The sequence below is a fragment of the Musca autumnalis genome, unplaced genomic scaffold, assembly GCF_047663935.1.
Source record: "Musca autumnalis isolate F117 unplaced genomic scaffold, ASM4766393v1 scaffold_3, whole genome shotgun sequence".
Taxonomy (NCBI): Eukaryota; Metazoa; Arthropoda; class Insecta; order Diptera; family Muscidae; genus Musca; species Musca autumnalis.
In genome coordinates this window covers 173,210,626-173,226,274 of record NW_027411866.1, presented here as the reverse complement: position 1 = coordinate 173,226,274, position 15,649 = coordinate 173,210,626, and the positions used below count along the sequence as shown (strand labels likewise).

Here is a 15,649-nt window from a genome sequence, read left to right as displayed (position 1 = left end):
TTTTAAATAGTAAATTTTTTCCCAAGTAAACAAGGGAATTTTCGGAACTTCGGAGGCCTATATCTCGGTAAGTATACATTTCCCCAACAAAAGAAATACATATAAATATTTCTTTCATAATGCATGAAAAGCACTATCTGTGGTAATTTTTTCATAATTTTCTGTGGTGGGTCGGTAAAGGAAAGATATGCAATTAAAACGATTAACGAAGTATTTTTAATTATAAAAAGAACACAAAAAAAATAATTTAAATATTTGAATTTCGTACCAAAACGTACGACACCATTACGAAACAATGACACATTGTACCATAAAAATCAACCCTGTTTATGTATGGGCTGTACATTTTTCAGCGAGTTGACACGAATCAGAAGCAACGAGTCGCCTGCGTGTGTGTGTCGAGTTCATCTTTGGTGTGTTATTTTATTCAGCGTCATTTTCATATTCGGTGTTGAAAGTTGATGAAATTTTGTAATTTTTTATTAGAGAAAATTTTGCGGCAAAACAATTAACACTCAGCGCAAAACAACTAAACGCGGAATGAAAGCGTCGCCGAAATAAGAATGAAAGAAAAAAAATTATCTCGTTAAAAAGCGTTTAAGGTTCCGTCGGGTATTCTTCGACAAGAAAATGAAAAAAAGTAATACCACCAAAAGATACTCTACTAATGATGATGGTACGGAAAAAAGCATAATCTTCCTTCTTCACAACCTTTTTTCATTTAGTGTTGGTTCTATACGGCACAGCAGCGACCAAAAGTGTCAAAGTGGTTAATTAATTCTTGTAAAGTGAAAGAAAAGTGTTTGAATTAAAAGCGTGCTATTAAGCAAATGAAATAAACGAAAAACATCTATGTAGAAAAAAAATTGAGTGCAAATAAAGAATATTTCATAAAATCTTGTCTCTTTTTGGATTGGCCAGTTTGGCTGAATTTCGATTTTCTGTGTTGGTTCGTCGTTTTTTTCTGCTTCGTCCGTTGTCGTCGTAATTTTCTCTTGCTAATGGCTGGCTGAAAAATTTCTGTTTCTCGTTGGTCTGTTTGGTTGTTCGTTCATTTATTCGTTCGTTTGCCGTAACTTTTTATTGATGCTCAGCACACACAATGCTCACGGAAGACAAAACGAGCGAATAGTGTACCTAAAATTTCGAGCGAGTGTGAATGCAAGTGTATGTTTTCTCCTTTATACAGAAGCGCGGTGGTTTGTTTGTGTGTTGTTCGTTCTTTTGTCGTCTACGGCTATAGTTATGCACGAGTGTAAAAGAGACAGTTACAAAAATAATAACATGTCGGACTTTTTTTCATAAGTAGAGATGACAAAACAACACAAACGTTTTATAAAAAATGAGATTTTTTTCTTTGTGCAAATTTTCTCAGCACATTTCAATAAAATAAAAGTGTAAAAGAAAGATAAATTTTATTAAAATTTAATATTTGAAATGGGACTTTTTGTGCAGCATCGATAACAAACCCCCCAAATTTCTTATTTGGCACAAAAAAAGCGCTGTACTCGTTCGTTTCTTGTGCTCCCACTCGCTCGATTTCATTGTTGTGTGAGAAAGCCGAATACACCCGAAGTATGTTTTTCTACACTTGCTTTTATGCGACCGGTGTTGCCAATGTGTTAATTTTTCACGCCCTTTTCTCGTTTGTTCCATCAACAAGGGGTACCAAATTTCGTACCATTTCAGCAGTTCTTTTTGTGGTAAATATCAAATCAGCTGTAAGGGTTGCGCATTTATTTATGTGCAACAAGATGTTTAGAAATAGTTGTATGCAATTTTTGCAATGAATGATTTGATGACTTTTTGGAAAGCCATGAAATAAAGTAGAATAGGAATTCAAGAATGTCATACATTGCTTAAAATCACATTTACATGAAAACTGTTTATGTCGTCAATTCAGTTTATGTTTCTGGCCCATGTAGAAACTGGTGTAAATTATGTTTAATGGGAATGTTATACTATGTTTACATTTACGAAATCCACTCGATTTCATCTGTCAATTCCTTTGTGTTTACGTCAAATGAAAACTCATCTGAAATCGATTGGATTTCATTTGACGTTTGAGCAATGGAATTGACAGTTGAAATTATACATTTTACTATAATTAGTAAAACCAGTGCATTTAATTTCCATATATGTATGTCAATAGCACATTTACATATGTATACAGGCGGGTAGCCGGTGATTAGGAGTAGTGAATGAGTAACCGGTCAATTCCATTGCGATGCGATTCCATTCCATTACGATTACGCCAAATACATTAATGAGATTAACACGGCAACAAGCTCCAAAGCAATCTTCCCATTAGCGAAATGTATAGAGTTGTGGAAAGGTAAGAAGAATATAAGGGAACATTATTAAAATATATGCGCTTTGTTTTTATTTATTTGTAATATAACATATATACAAAAGTTATTTTCCTTCCGATTCAATCAGTAAGTAGTACGTTTAGATTTACGAAATGCACTCGATTTCAAACTGGATATAATAAATCCACTGGATTTCAAATGCCATGGGATTGGCATCATAAAGAAGATTAATGTGTATGTGTATAGGTACTTTTATAATCGTTGTATTATAACGGTTTTTAAAAAAATAAAGCTATTGAATTGAAAAAGATTTATCCGGCAAACAGCTGTAATGTAAATGGGGCTTAATTAAGTCTAATAAAGTCGAGTGGATTTATATATAAAGGATTTATTTTTGTTTGATATATATTATTAAAAAATTGCGTTAAAATTATATATAAAATAGCACTAGTAACTAAGGCTCTAGGCTAAAAACGGCCTAGGGTAAGTGCTCCTAAGTCCGGCATGTACCAGTAGTCGCCATCTTTTGTATTTGAACTGAAATAACTCAAAATTATTGATGGAGAATATTTTTGTCTTTGAAGTCTTCTATCTAGATTGAAGTTTTGTGGGACAAAACTTAATAAACTCAGATAAAGTACAACATTAACCCTAAAACGTGATTTTAATTTTGGCAGATTCCTGGCGTTTAGGTACGATTTAGAGTTTTGTTGTATTAGAGTTTGGTGTATAGTAAAATTTTATGAAAAATAATTTTGTAGAATATTTTGATCTGATACGATCCCATTTTAAAGGAGTTTTTAAACGTTTTGAAAAAATGGACAAAAAAGACCCCTTTAGTGAATCGCATGAGGGTTAATTTTTTTCATAAAAAGATACCCCGCATTGTTCCCAGTAATATTGCCAAAGATACTTTATACCTAAAATGCAAGGATTCCAAGGAATCGGATGTCGAATATTTCAAAACCTGTTGAAATGGGCGGAACTTGCCACGCCTATTTAGGTTACTTCTCGACGTAAACTTTCAAAACGCCGATACACGTGTCTTCTTTTTTTCGGTCCTCTTTCATAATCTGTGCGGGGTTTCTTGTAATTTTAAATAATAAAGTACAACATTAACCCTAAAACGTGATTTTAATTTTGGCAGATTCCTGGCGTTTAGGTACGATTTAGAGTTTTGGTGTATTCGGGGACCTATAGTAAAATTTTATGACAAATAATTTTGTAGAATATTTTGATCTGATACGATCTCATTTTAAAGGAGTTTTTAAACGTTTTGAAAAAATGGACAAAAAAGACCCCTTTAGTGAATCGCATGAGGGTTAATTTTTTTCATAAAAAGATACCCCGCATTGTTCCCAGTAATATTGCCAAAGACACTTTATACCTAAAATGCAAGGATTCCAAGGAATCGGATGTCGAATATTTCAAAACCTGTTGAAATGGGCGGAACTTGCCACGCCTATTTAGGTTACTTCTCGACGTAAACTTTCAAAACGCCGATACACGTGTCTTCTTTTTTTCGGTCCTCTTTCATAATCTGTGCGGGGTTTCTTGTAATTTTAAAAAATTTTCAATTTTGTTGTACAGTGTAATTAAGTTGATGTTACAAAAACCTAAAATGAAATTTTAACGGAATTCCAAACGTTAACAAAATCTTAAAAATATTTACTTTTTAAAATCAATATGGATTAAAATAAGAATTATTTGTGTAATAGTACGTTTTTGTTGTTTACAATAAAAGAAACGATCAACTTATAACATTTGTTTACTAAAATACTATATGCCGACTACTGGAACATGTCATGCCGACTATTGGGAAATGGTGCCGACTACTAGCAAAAAATCACTATTTCACTACATTCGCATTTTTCTCAACTTTTATAAGAAACCAGCGGACCCGGCGAACTTCGTCTCGCTATTAAGGAATAAAATTTCATACAAAAACTCAATTTTCGATTTTTCCAATTTTCCTACTTTTCCAGAGAGATTTTCCAAAATTTTCTTCCGTAAAGACCTTCTTCTCGAAAATACGAATAACTGACAAAAAATTTTACAGAAATCGGCCTAGCCGTTCTCATTTTATGAATTACTATACATTTTTTACACCATTTTTATATATAAGAAATAATTCAACATTTTTTTTATTTCATCGAAAAGTAAAGAAAATTTCGAATAAGCTTTAGTTCATAGCAATTGGAAAAATTTACTCGGAACGGTGAATGATTGAAGTTAGGCAAATCCTTAAAGTGCCGACTATTGGTGCACTTACCCTATACTCTATGAAATTGACATTTGAAATCGAGTGAATTTATAAATCTAAACCATGGCAAATTCATAGAGGTAGAGTCATGCAAACGTATGATTACAATTTTTTCATAAATTAGCCCTTGACAAAACTCAACTTTCAAAATTTAAAATGGAATTAAATACTTTTAGATGTATCGAAGAGATGTTCCCAGTCCAGACAACATTACGTTTTCAACGGTGGTAAAAATACTCCTCAAAGTAATGTTGGCGAAATTTTCTGAGTATTTCTCGGCTAAAAATCGTTATGCTAATTTGAATCTGGGGCCTAGTTCTCGGTTCCATTATCAAGCGAGTTTTTGTTCGAAGACAAATTACGAACGATCGAAATTTTTGGATTCCTTATACGATCGAAATTATTTAAAAAATTTATCGATACATACGCTTATCGAACGATGAAAGTCCCAATTTACATTAGGCGAGTTTACTTGCGGCAATTGTCAGTTTGAAGGTGAGAGAGGTGAGGTATATGGTAACCCTTTGCCTCTCAACACCCTCTCTCACCCACAAACTGACAATTGCCGCAAGTAAACTCGCCTAATGTAAATTGGGACAAACATATGGTAAACACAAAATATTACAAACAAAAGGTTGTGCGGCAAGTTTCGCCTAAAATGAAATCAAAACATGAAAATTGTATAAAATAATAGATAATTGTGAAAAATTAAAAGTAATAGTGACCCGAAATAAATTCCACTATGTAAAAATATAAAAATCACATTCTGAAAAATATATTTTTAATTTTTTTTTTAATAATTTTACTAGAATAAGTCACTAGTATCTGATTTTGATTAGTTTTATTGCAAAATGTTTCATTAAAGTTCGTATTGTGCCACAAAAATAATCATTTCGAAAGCAGATATGTGTCGGGCAAAAACTCGCAAGATTCCACTCGAAAGTGTATTCGATAACGGATGCCGTAATCCAAATACTGAAAATAACGATCGATATAACTCGATCACGTATGCGAGAATTAGGCCCCTGAATCACATTTATTGTGAACAACGCTCGCATTTTCCAAGTTAATTAGATTTAAAGCTATTTTTTTATATTTTATTTTAATACTTATTTTTCATATCTTGAATTATTAGTTTTTGATGTAAAAAATTATCAGTATTTTTAATATCAGAAAAAAAGAAAAACTTTGCCTCTTTATGGAATATTTTTTAATTTCAATATCAATATTTATAGAAGTGCAAGCGTTGCCATATCAGATTTTTGTAACGACTCTACCTCTATTATTGTGCCATGAATCTAAAATCTAATACTCTAGACAGACAGACGGCAGCGTTAATTTGCATTAAGATGTGTATTTAATTTTAGCCTGACAGACGACAGTTTCTGCATTTACGAAACCGCTGATTGCTGCTTTGTTGTTGTTTGCACTGTAATTTTTTGTTTTCCTTGTGTCTCAGAGCATGAATATGTCCTCTCCCTCATATGAATATAGGCTCTCTTTTACGGTATTGTCATATTGAAATATCTAAATGCCTTTTAAGGGGTTACCCCTAGTTGTGCAGACCAAAGGTTATGTCTATATGTTGGCTTCTGGTAAGTCTCAGATGATACATCCTTCGAGTCCATTTTTCGATGACTCTTTTGAGCATTTCGACTGATAACTGTCGAACGACACGTTTGATTTTTTGCTCCAAGGACTGTATCGAAGTGGATTTGTTCGCACAATCTTTGGACTTTACACATCTTCACAGGAGACAGTCTAACGGATAGATATGACATTATTTTGGTGGCCAAACCTAAAACGTGAAATTATCGATTCTCTCAATAAATCCATTGATTGATGCGATATGTGGGAGTGGCGCCGCACAATGGTTCAGGAATCGATTTTCCTGGCCAAAAATCAAAATTTTGTTTTGTAACAGATATTTAATTTCTATATGGTATTCGATAGCAAACATATTGAAACTAAGGAAACCAAAAAATTAGGTCAAAATATTGGAAGGTGCGGGCGTGAGGTGCCCCTAAAGACGAACATTTTTCCAATTTTTGAGAAATACGTAATTTTTGAAAACTTCTGGAGAAAGAAATAGCTGATTCTAGGAAACTATAACATAAATTGCGTTCGCTGTTTTTTTGTTAGGTAGGTAGGATTGTGGCCTTTAAAAATAAATTAAACAAATTACCGTGGCATTTACACAACATGAGCTATTTTATTTTTCCTCAGGTACTAAATTTTATAAAATTCCAAATTTAGTGGACTAGAACTTTTGTGGAACAACATGGAACAATGTTCTGTTTCCACAGAAATATGCCCGAAAGTCTCCTCTTTTAGCCCATATATACTTTTGTTCCCGTCCCGTTCCGTCCGTTTAACACTTTTTATAATTTATTGAAATTACATGGGTAAAAATGTGTGTTTTTCCATACCAATTCCCATATGAATTTCAGCTTTTTTACGAAAATTAAAATTTTTTGGAGTATATGAGTTTTCATATGAGTTATATAAGTTTTATGAACACCCAAGGAGCATTTTATTTTAATTTTTGAAAAATTTTAAATTTTTTGCATTTTTTAATGTGAAAAATTTGTGAAAAAAATTTTTTAATTTTTTTTTCGAAAATTTTTTTTTAATTTTTTTTGGCATTTTTATAGAGTATTTATTTGCGTTTGACCATCTTTAATATATAAGAAGATATAAAAACACAAAAGCACTGATATTTTGATGAAAAATAGTAAAAAAATTCAAAAGTTTAACTTTGACATTGAATTCCTCTGCAACTACCAGACCGAATTTGACCACTTATAATTCACCGGAAAGCTGATTGTGTTATCTGTCTAACAAAAAAAGAATTGTGAAAATATCTCTATCCGTTCAAATGTTACAGAATTTTGACCAGGAAAAAACGATTCTGAACCACTGTGCGCCGCGCCGTCTTGTTGAAAAACGAAATCATTTTTGAAAAAATATGAACCGGTAATTCTAACCAACCGGGCAAAATGTTAAAGGCAGATGTTAAATTCAAAACCTTAGATATGCACAGGGAGCTACTAAAATGTGTATCAAATAATACGAGCTTGTGAGCCAATTAAAAAGAGGTGTTCATTTGCTAAATTAATAAATTGGAAATACATTTACATTGTGATATATTTAAAAGTCAATCTGTTTAAAGTCAAATAAATTCTCATAATCAGATAAAATCTGTATATAAACATGCTATTAAATCGAAGCATAATAATTTCTTGAGATTTTCGCCATGTCGTCCACCATGCGTTTCTAACAAATGTATCCGAAGTAATGGTTGTATTATCACCTTTACACATACCAATTGGGAATTATCTAGGAGCTGAGTTGAAATGGTTTGTTGTATGTTCTTCCGTCCATCCATTTGAACTTTTTAATCACCCTACAGGTGATAGAAGTTAGTCCCAAAGTGGGTGAAGCCTATTCATTTTGAGAAGTTCGCAAAAATATTTATTGTTTGGTTTCAGATTTTTTATTTTTATGCGAAAAAATCAAAACAAACGCATATTAATAAAAAATAAGAAAAAAATTGACAAAAACTCACTCTTCACTTCTCTTTAAATTCTCCCAATGTTGCAGGACAATTGTTAAAATACCCAGAAAAAATTGCATATTATTCCTGTTCCACAAACAGCAAGAATCTACACAGTTTTGCTACGATAAAAATGTTTCCTTTAGTTATCAAAAATAAAAAATACGAATTAGTTGGTTCTTGCAGTTCTGGACCAAATTTTTTATGAAAAAAACGTTGGTAGAAAAATCGAAACGCTATTTGAGGTTCACTTTGGTTTTAAGGCTTTTCGGCTGGAAAATCCAATCGGATAGTTTTTTTAAAAAGTTGTTTTGTTTGAGTGATTTACTAAGGGCCTCGACACATAAGAAGCATGAAGTACTTGCTTAGTCTTGTGCCAGACTATGAAAATTTTCATGAAAATGTTTTGAGCTTATGGGTAAGAAGGGAGAAAGGGAGCTCCTTCTTCACCTCCGCTCTCTCCTAAAAGCTAAAAAATTGTCATGTGTTATTTTCGGTGTCTGGCACAAGAGTTAAGTCATATCAGGTAAATGACTAAAGACCAAGTTCGACCTAATTCAAATGTGATTCTGAAATCTTTTTATTAGGTCGAACTTGGTCTTTAGTCTTTTATCAGATATGACTTCAGCAAGAATGCCATGCTTCTTATGTGTCGAGACCTTAACATCTGTTTTAAAAATGATTTTATTCGATATGATGATTAAGAATTGTGGAGGTTTTAAAGATTTGGTTTAACTCTAGTTTTGTTGTTGTTGTTACAGTGTTTGTTACTTTGTTTGTATGTTCATTCTTCTGTTCAATCTGACTCTGGGTCTATCTCCAGTTCCAGGAAAGTGACTGCTTCGATGGGATGTAACCACAGATCCACTGTGTGCACGGCACAATCGATTTCCGCCCAATAAGAATTTAGGCGCTGCAATATCCCGAGCGTAGTTGAGCCAAAACTACTCTGGTTTGTCGTGGCAACTGACGCTGCTCAGCTGCGATAGATGGGGGATGTACTCCGATTACTTTATTCACACTATAATTGCTTAAGGCCTTGGTGGCAACTGCGTTCGTGTGAATGCTATTCAAACCTGCTTGATATGCTTGTTGATCTAGGGGTTCTCTCCTGTATCGTTGGACCTCTCCCTCTCCCTGAATGTGTCGGGCCTACCCACAAGATGGTGATTGGTATGGCTCACATGGTAACATCCAAGCAGGTACTGCAACGAAAGCATCTCATTGTGTTGCTTTATCTGGAAGAATCTTTGCCTCCTCATGTATATGTTTTGTAAACATTCTCTGATTTTTTTGATAACGGAATGTTATTTTCTTTCCCAAATATCGGATACAAAAATTGGATTATACCGGACTTCTACAATATGGTAATAAATCAAAATCTTCTGGATCTGCGTTTCCTGCAAGTGGCCACATGATTATTTGAACCCCTTTGTGATCTCAAACAAATGCAGACAACTCGTTGGTTAGGTATTTCCATAAGATTTTAGAAACATATTCCTATTAGTCGAGAGGAAAAATGCAATGGATTGTTTAACACTGTGCAACATTTTTAAGGTGATCTTGTGCAAAACAATTCGAACTGAGGATTTTTTGAAAGTACAGACCCAAACGGCAAGTAACCCTAGTTGGGTTTTGTTGTGTCAGATCCAGTTTGAATTTTATGGCCCCCTCTGAAACCAATGCTAATCTTCTTCTGACCTCTGTAGTGGGATTCTGTAACTCATTTTTGCTGTTACCGACAAAAATCGGTAAAATTAAATCGCAAAATTATGATGAAAAGTTGGCATCACTGTTTGTGTCGGTAGAGTAGAGCTGGCAAATTTTTTTTTTTTTTTTTTATTTTTTAAAAATTAAATATCGATAGATAGTTTTGCCTATCGATATTATAGGAACAAAAATCCCCAACCTAAAATTCATTGAAATAAATATAAATTTCGCTGCTTTTCGGTTTTGTGTGAGTGAGAAAGTAAGTCCGTAGTTACACGTACACATTTTTCGGAAAAGTGAAATGCATTTTTCTAATATTTTTATAAAATAAAAGCAATTGTTTATTCTCCTTTACATTTCTGTGAACTACTTGTGCAAAATGTCAAGAAAACATTGACATTTCCGCCATTTTCATCTCCAAATTAATGGTGTTGACAACTTAACGATAATATAACTTAACGATATTTTAAAATATTATATCGAAAATATCTAATGTTGGGAATATCGATGGTTTGCCAGCTCTACCGGGTAGAGGCTAGCGACTAATTTTTATTCATCGTTAAATTACCGAAAAATTTCGTTAATTATCGAAATTATAAGCATTTTAATTTTACCGACAATTATCGATAACAGCAAAAATGAGTTACAGAATCCCACTACTGAAACAAATTTGTAGATGAGGACAAGAGTAAAATATTTGGAGAAATAATGAACTCGAAAAACTACATTTATTTCCGCAAATTTCAAAATATTTGCAAAAACCCCACAATTTTTATACATTTCGCAACGTATCTCTAAAACCGTTAATTTTTTCTGAATATTTTCTTTTGGAAAAATATTCCCTGGAATGTAATAATACACAACTCTTCAGAACAGGTCATTGCCTCTATGCCGTTGTTTTCAGTACATTTTTCAACGACGATTTAATAAAAATGTCAATAATGTAGTGAAATCCGAAATGCGAGAATAAACTGTTGGTGTGAACTGTGTTTGAAATACGTGTTGTAAAAGATATGATGCCAAATACCGCTGAAACAACATGAAGTAAGCGTTTTAGAGTTTCAGAATGTTCTAAAGAATTGTTGAGAACTTTATTTGGAAGATTTTTGCAAAAGGTTACTTGGTTCAACTCCCAATAGTTTAGCCGATACTGACCAGAATTTCACAATTATGTAAATTTTTCTATATTTTATAGATTTTGATGCCCTAGATGGAGTTTTTCTCATGTGTTTTTTTATTCAAAAGATAAGTTCTACTAGTTTAGGGCTACAATATTGCTAAAGACAGCAAGGCCAAAATCCTATTCGTTTCTGAGATAAAGGCCTGATAAATGCAACAAAGTGTAGATTTAGCCCGGTTTAGATGAGGCCATAAAATCCAAACTGGATCTGACAGGACAAAACCCCACTAAGGTGTGATGTAATTTATACAATATTTGGAGGTTTTTTATTAAAAGTTTAAGGTTTATCTTATTCCAAAGTCGAAATCGTCTATACTAGAGTAATTTCATGAAAGATATGTCTAAGGTAAATGAATAAGGTAGTAGGTATCAACTGTCAAAACATTTCTTTATGTTGTTGGGAGATTAATTTTACTACAAGTACCTTATCCTGCGATTACACACGACTGCATACGAGAACTAAGTTGAGTTCATGAAAAAAAAATGAAAAAATAATCTTGTGACGATAGGCGTCCTGACAATGAAAAAACAAATGTTGATATTATCAATGAAAATATTAATTGTAACAACTTTGTTTCATATTACCTTTCTAAAAATGCAATGTTTAATCTATTTCTGTCGTCTATTTTTTGTTTGTTTAAAAATGTCCGTGTTAACTGTCAATGAAAATTTGAAACCAGACAGACATTTACAAAAAGTATAAATGGAATTACTGTTATTTTATGTTCAAAATTACCTGGTATAAAAGCATAGTTAAATATATGCTTTGGAAATGTCATTGAAAATGCTTTCTAAGATCGAGTTTCCCACTACAGCAGTATCATAAAATTACTCTAGTACGGAGCTCGATGTAAGAACACAAATTTCAGTTTGTGTAAGTAAGATTTCGAGGTACCTATCTATATTCATTTACGACTCTTAGTTCCTCTCCATTATAATACCATTTATCGCTTGTCGTAACCCTGCCACCTTTTCGGAAAATCAACCTCTGATTTTGTTTTATTTACTTGCATACCCCATTTTTCGCAATATATTCGAAGTTTATTTATCATTTGTTGTAATATTTGAGGATCATCTGATATAATTACAATGTCATCCGCATACATCAATAGTCTAACATTTATTTCATCTATGTGTAGACCACCCTCAAGAGCATCATGTAGATCATTCAAATATAAGGCAAATAGAATTGGCGATAATAAACAACCTTGTTTTACCCCAGATTTAGTTTCAAAGTAGGTTGAAAGATTTTCTCCTGTCCATACTGCAGATTTGGTATTCATATATACTTTTTCAATGAAATATAACAAATTTCAGTTACATTTCTTTCATGAAATTACTCTAGTGTCGACTTCAAAAATGGAAATGCATGCAATGGAATAGAACATTTATATAAATGTCTCGTATAAATTTACATCTTTTGATGTAAATACGGTTTATTATTGCACAAGAAAAGGGTTTATTTCAGCTGTTTTTTTCTTTCGAAATGGGTTTATTATTGTTATTGATGATTTAAAAATTTGCACATGTGTTTTGACGTTATTTTCTTTCTCCACCTCTTTTGTCTACTGCCAAGCATTTGTTTACAATCTTCAAATGTTTTTGGGTACGAACAAATTTCAATTTTTAGTACCAGCTTGCTGAAAAACGTACACAAAAACGTACCCTTTTCGATGGTAGTAGAATTTAACGCTGTGGCAACACTGGCCGCCTCTGAATGCGACTATACATCGGCTTCAGTCTTCTTCCTAGTTCTGTTGCTGTTCGTTTGCAAAATCAGTTGACTTTTTCGCTACTGCAACATAAACGGACAAAATTTTTGTGTTTTTGATTGTTGCAAAAAGTTTCAAAAACTTGTTAAAAATCAACAAAAAATCCTAAAAATATTTGGTAAAAAACCGAAATTTAAGAAAAATTCAAAGAAAAAATAGAAATTAACAGATTCTAAAAATGTGAGCATCAACAAAAATATTTTGTGCAGTCGATTTTCAAATGGATAATTTTGTATTTTTGTGCTATTTTTTGTGTAATTTCGGTTTTTGTTAGAAAAATTTTATGATTTTTTTTAAGCCTGAAATTGGAATAAAACAAAAATTTTTTCTCTGATATGTGCATTAGAAATTTTAAGATTCAACGACGACGACGACGTGAAAGAAAAACGAACAACCAAAAAATTTTTTACAGTCGCCAGTCTGTGTTTTTCTTTCTTTTTTCATTACTGCTCGCACTCGTTGAGTTTAAATGGTGGTATTAAAAAATAAAATATAAGGCATGAGGGATGTGTGTGTGTGGTGTATGGTAGAGTCGGTCGTCGATGTGAAAATGTGTGCAAGAGTGTGTGTGTGCAGTGAAACAAAACGACGAGTACGAGTGAGTAGTAAAAACGAAGAGAGCGTAAAATATGGCTGGCCAAAAAGAAAAACATTCGTTTGGTACACGGGAGAGAAATATCAACGAGTAGTGCATACTAGTGACGACGAGTAACGAATAGTGGTGTAGTGTAGAAAAAGAGATTTGTTTTCATCAACATAGCGAGCGGGTATGGTGTTTTCTATCTGTAACAGCTTTTGCTTGCTGCTAGCCACCATTCATCCGTCCAGTCAGGCATATAACCAGCCATCTAGCTAGCTACAAGCTCTCACTATGTTGTTTGCATTTAACAAAAATATTTTGTATTTTCTCCAAACGACGTACACATACAGACCCGACCCGCTCGTCTATGCACAAAATATTGACCATCGCTCGTTTGTTCAAGTAGTTACTCTACTCTGCTGTTTCTTCTTGGACAAAATAATTTGTGTCTATATTTTTGTTCGTTGGCATTTGTGTGTGCGTGAATATTTGTGTGAAACGAGACGACGAAGTAACAAAAACAAGATAGAAAAAAAAGCGCGCAACACTTTTCTTCTTTTCACTTTACACAAAAAATAATGCAATGATTTGTCTCGACTATTGGAATTAATGAAATCAACAATGTTTTGTTTTCAGATTTGTGCAATTCTCTCTTGAAACAAGTATGAAGAAGTTAAGCAACGATGTATTCTTAAACAAAGACAACTACAACACTAACAATAAGTATTAAACAACAAGAATTCATGTGGAAAAAACGTAAAAAATCATTTAACATTTATAAAAATTGTTGTCCTGGCTCGTAGTAGCTGTTTAAGTGAGTTAAAAAGGAAGAAAACAAAGTATTGATGAAAGTGAAAACAATGTGGTATGAAAGTCAATATTCAACAGTCGAAAGAATTAGACAAAGTTATGTTGTGCTAAGTGTTAAAGTGGTGACGGAGTTGGCGGAGGCAAATACCAGCTAAAGCACTATTCCAAATCACCCACAATAAAACGGAAGACGGCCGAACAACAGCAACGATCGTCAGCTTTAAAAAGTCAACAAACAAATAGTGAAATATTAAAAACAAAAGAAAGTTGTATGCTAATTCTAAACAAAGTGATTCAAAAGTCACGTCGTAAAGGCCAAAAAGGGCTTAAAGGACGAGAACCAAAAAAATACATTTATTAAATCCAAAAAAATAATCACAGCGAGTTTTGACACAAAATGCACTCGAGCGTGTTTTGTAGTAAGATCGCTTATGAAAAATTGTTGGATAAAAAAGAAATAAAGTTTGTCATTACCAAAACAACAATACATAACAGAAAACAACAGCAGCAACAGCAACAAAGAGACATATTGTTTTTTAAACAACGACGTCGACGTTTGCAACCTTGGCAATTTCAATTCCTGCTACCATTGACAGCAACAGCAACATTATCATCGACAACAACAGCAGCAGCATAAACGGCAGCACAACTATAAACCAAACAACTCCTAGTTTGCAAAAATTAGAAAGAAAAACAGAAAAGAAATTCATAAAAAACATTAAACATTGCCACCAACAAAACAAATAATAGTTCCTCGTTAATCTCTCTTCATATAACTCTCTCGCTATATACTGCTATATACTGGTTAATTCTCTTGCAATTTGTTTTTGTAAACATCAAAGTGCTCCAAACGTCTCATTGGAATTTATAAATACATCATCATAGATAGCTGTTGGTCAAAACTGTTTTTAATTCTTTTCGTTTTTACCAAAAAGGATTAACCCAACATCAGTAATTGACAAGAAATATTGAAAAAATAAAAACTTTGCAACAAAACGCCGCGAGTGTCCAAAAACAAAACAACCAAACAAAAACAAACTCAACAAGCAACAAATTGTTCTCATTACCAAACAAAAAAGAAACAAAACAAACATTTTATGAATGATGGCCGATCATATGGAAGAACCTCCGCAAAAGCGGATGAAAGTTGATGATCTGTATATGCTGGAAGAAAATTTACCCGATGAATTAGTATCGACATGGGGTGATCAGTTGGGCGGTGGTGGTCCTGGTTCTGGACCAGTTTCAGGTGGCCCACCAAATCATGGCATGGCTGTAAATGTTGGAGGTGTTGGTGGTCCCAATAAACCACCAGCTCAGGGACCAGGACCAGGTGGTGCCGGTGGTCCCCAATTAAATGGTTCAGTTGATGATGTTAATTCAGCAGGCGGTGGTCCAGGCGGTAATCCATTACGACAAATGCAACATCATCAACATTTGCAACATCTGCTTCAGCAACAGGTATG

The 15,649-nt window shown here is 33.2% G+C and overlaps 1 protein-coding gene across 2 annotated transcripts in view; it reads left to right on the top strand.

The window, feature by feature from the left end:
- The first annotated feature begins 374 nt into the window (after window positions 1-374).
- Window positions 375-15,649, top strand: part of nej (CREB binding protein nejire) — a 46,457-nt gene continuing 31,182 nt past the window's right edge. The window contains exons 1-2 of one of the 2 annotated variants that reach the window (XM_073975461.1): window positions 375-640; window positions 14,010-15,644. In XM_073975461.1, the coding sequence (XP_073831562.1) occupies window positions 15,285-15,644 (360 nt within the window). In that variant the 5' untranslated portion in view covers window positions 375-640; window positions 14,010-15,284. Of the gene's footprint in view, window positions 641-14,009; window positions 15,645-15,649 lie in introns of those variants that run through there. The other variant, XM_073975463.1, reaches the window with a different exon arrangement.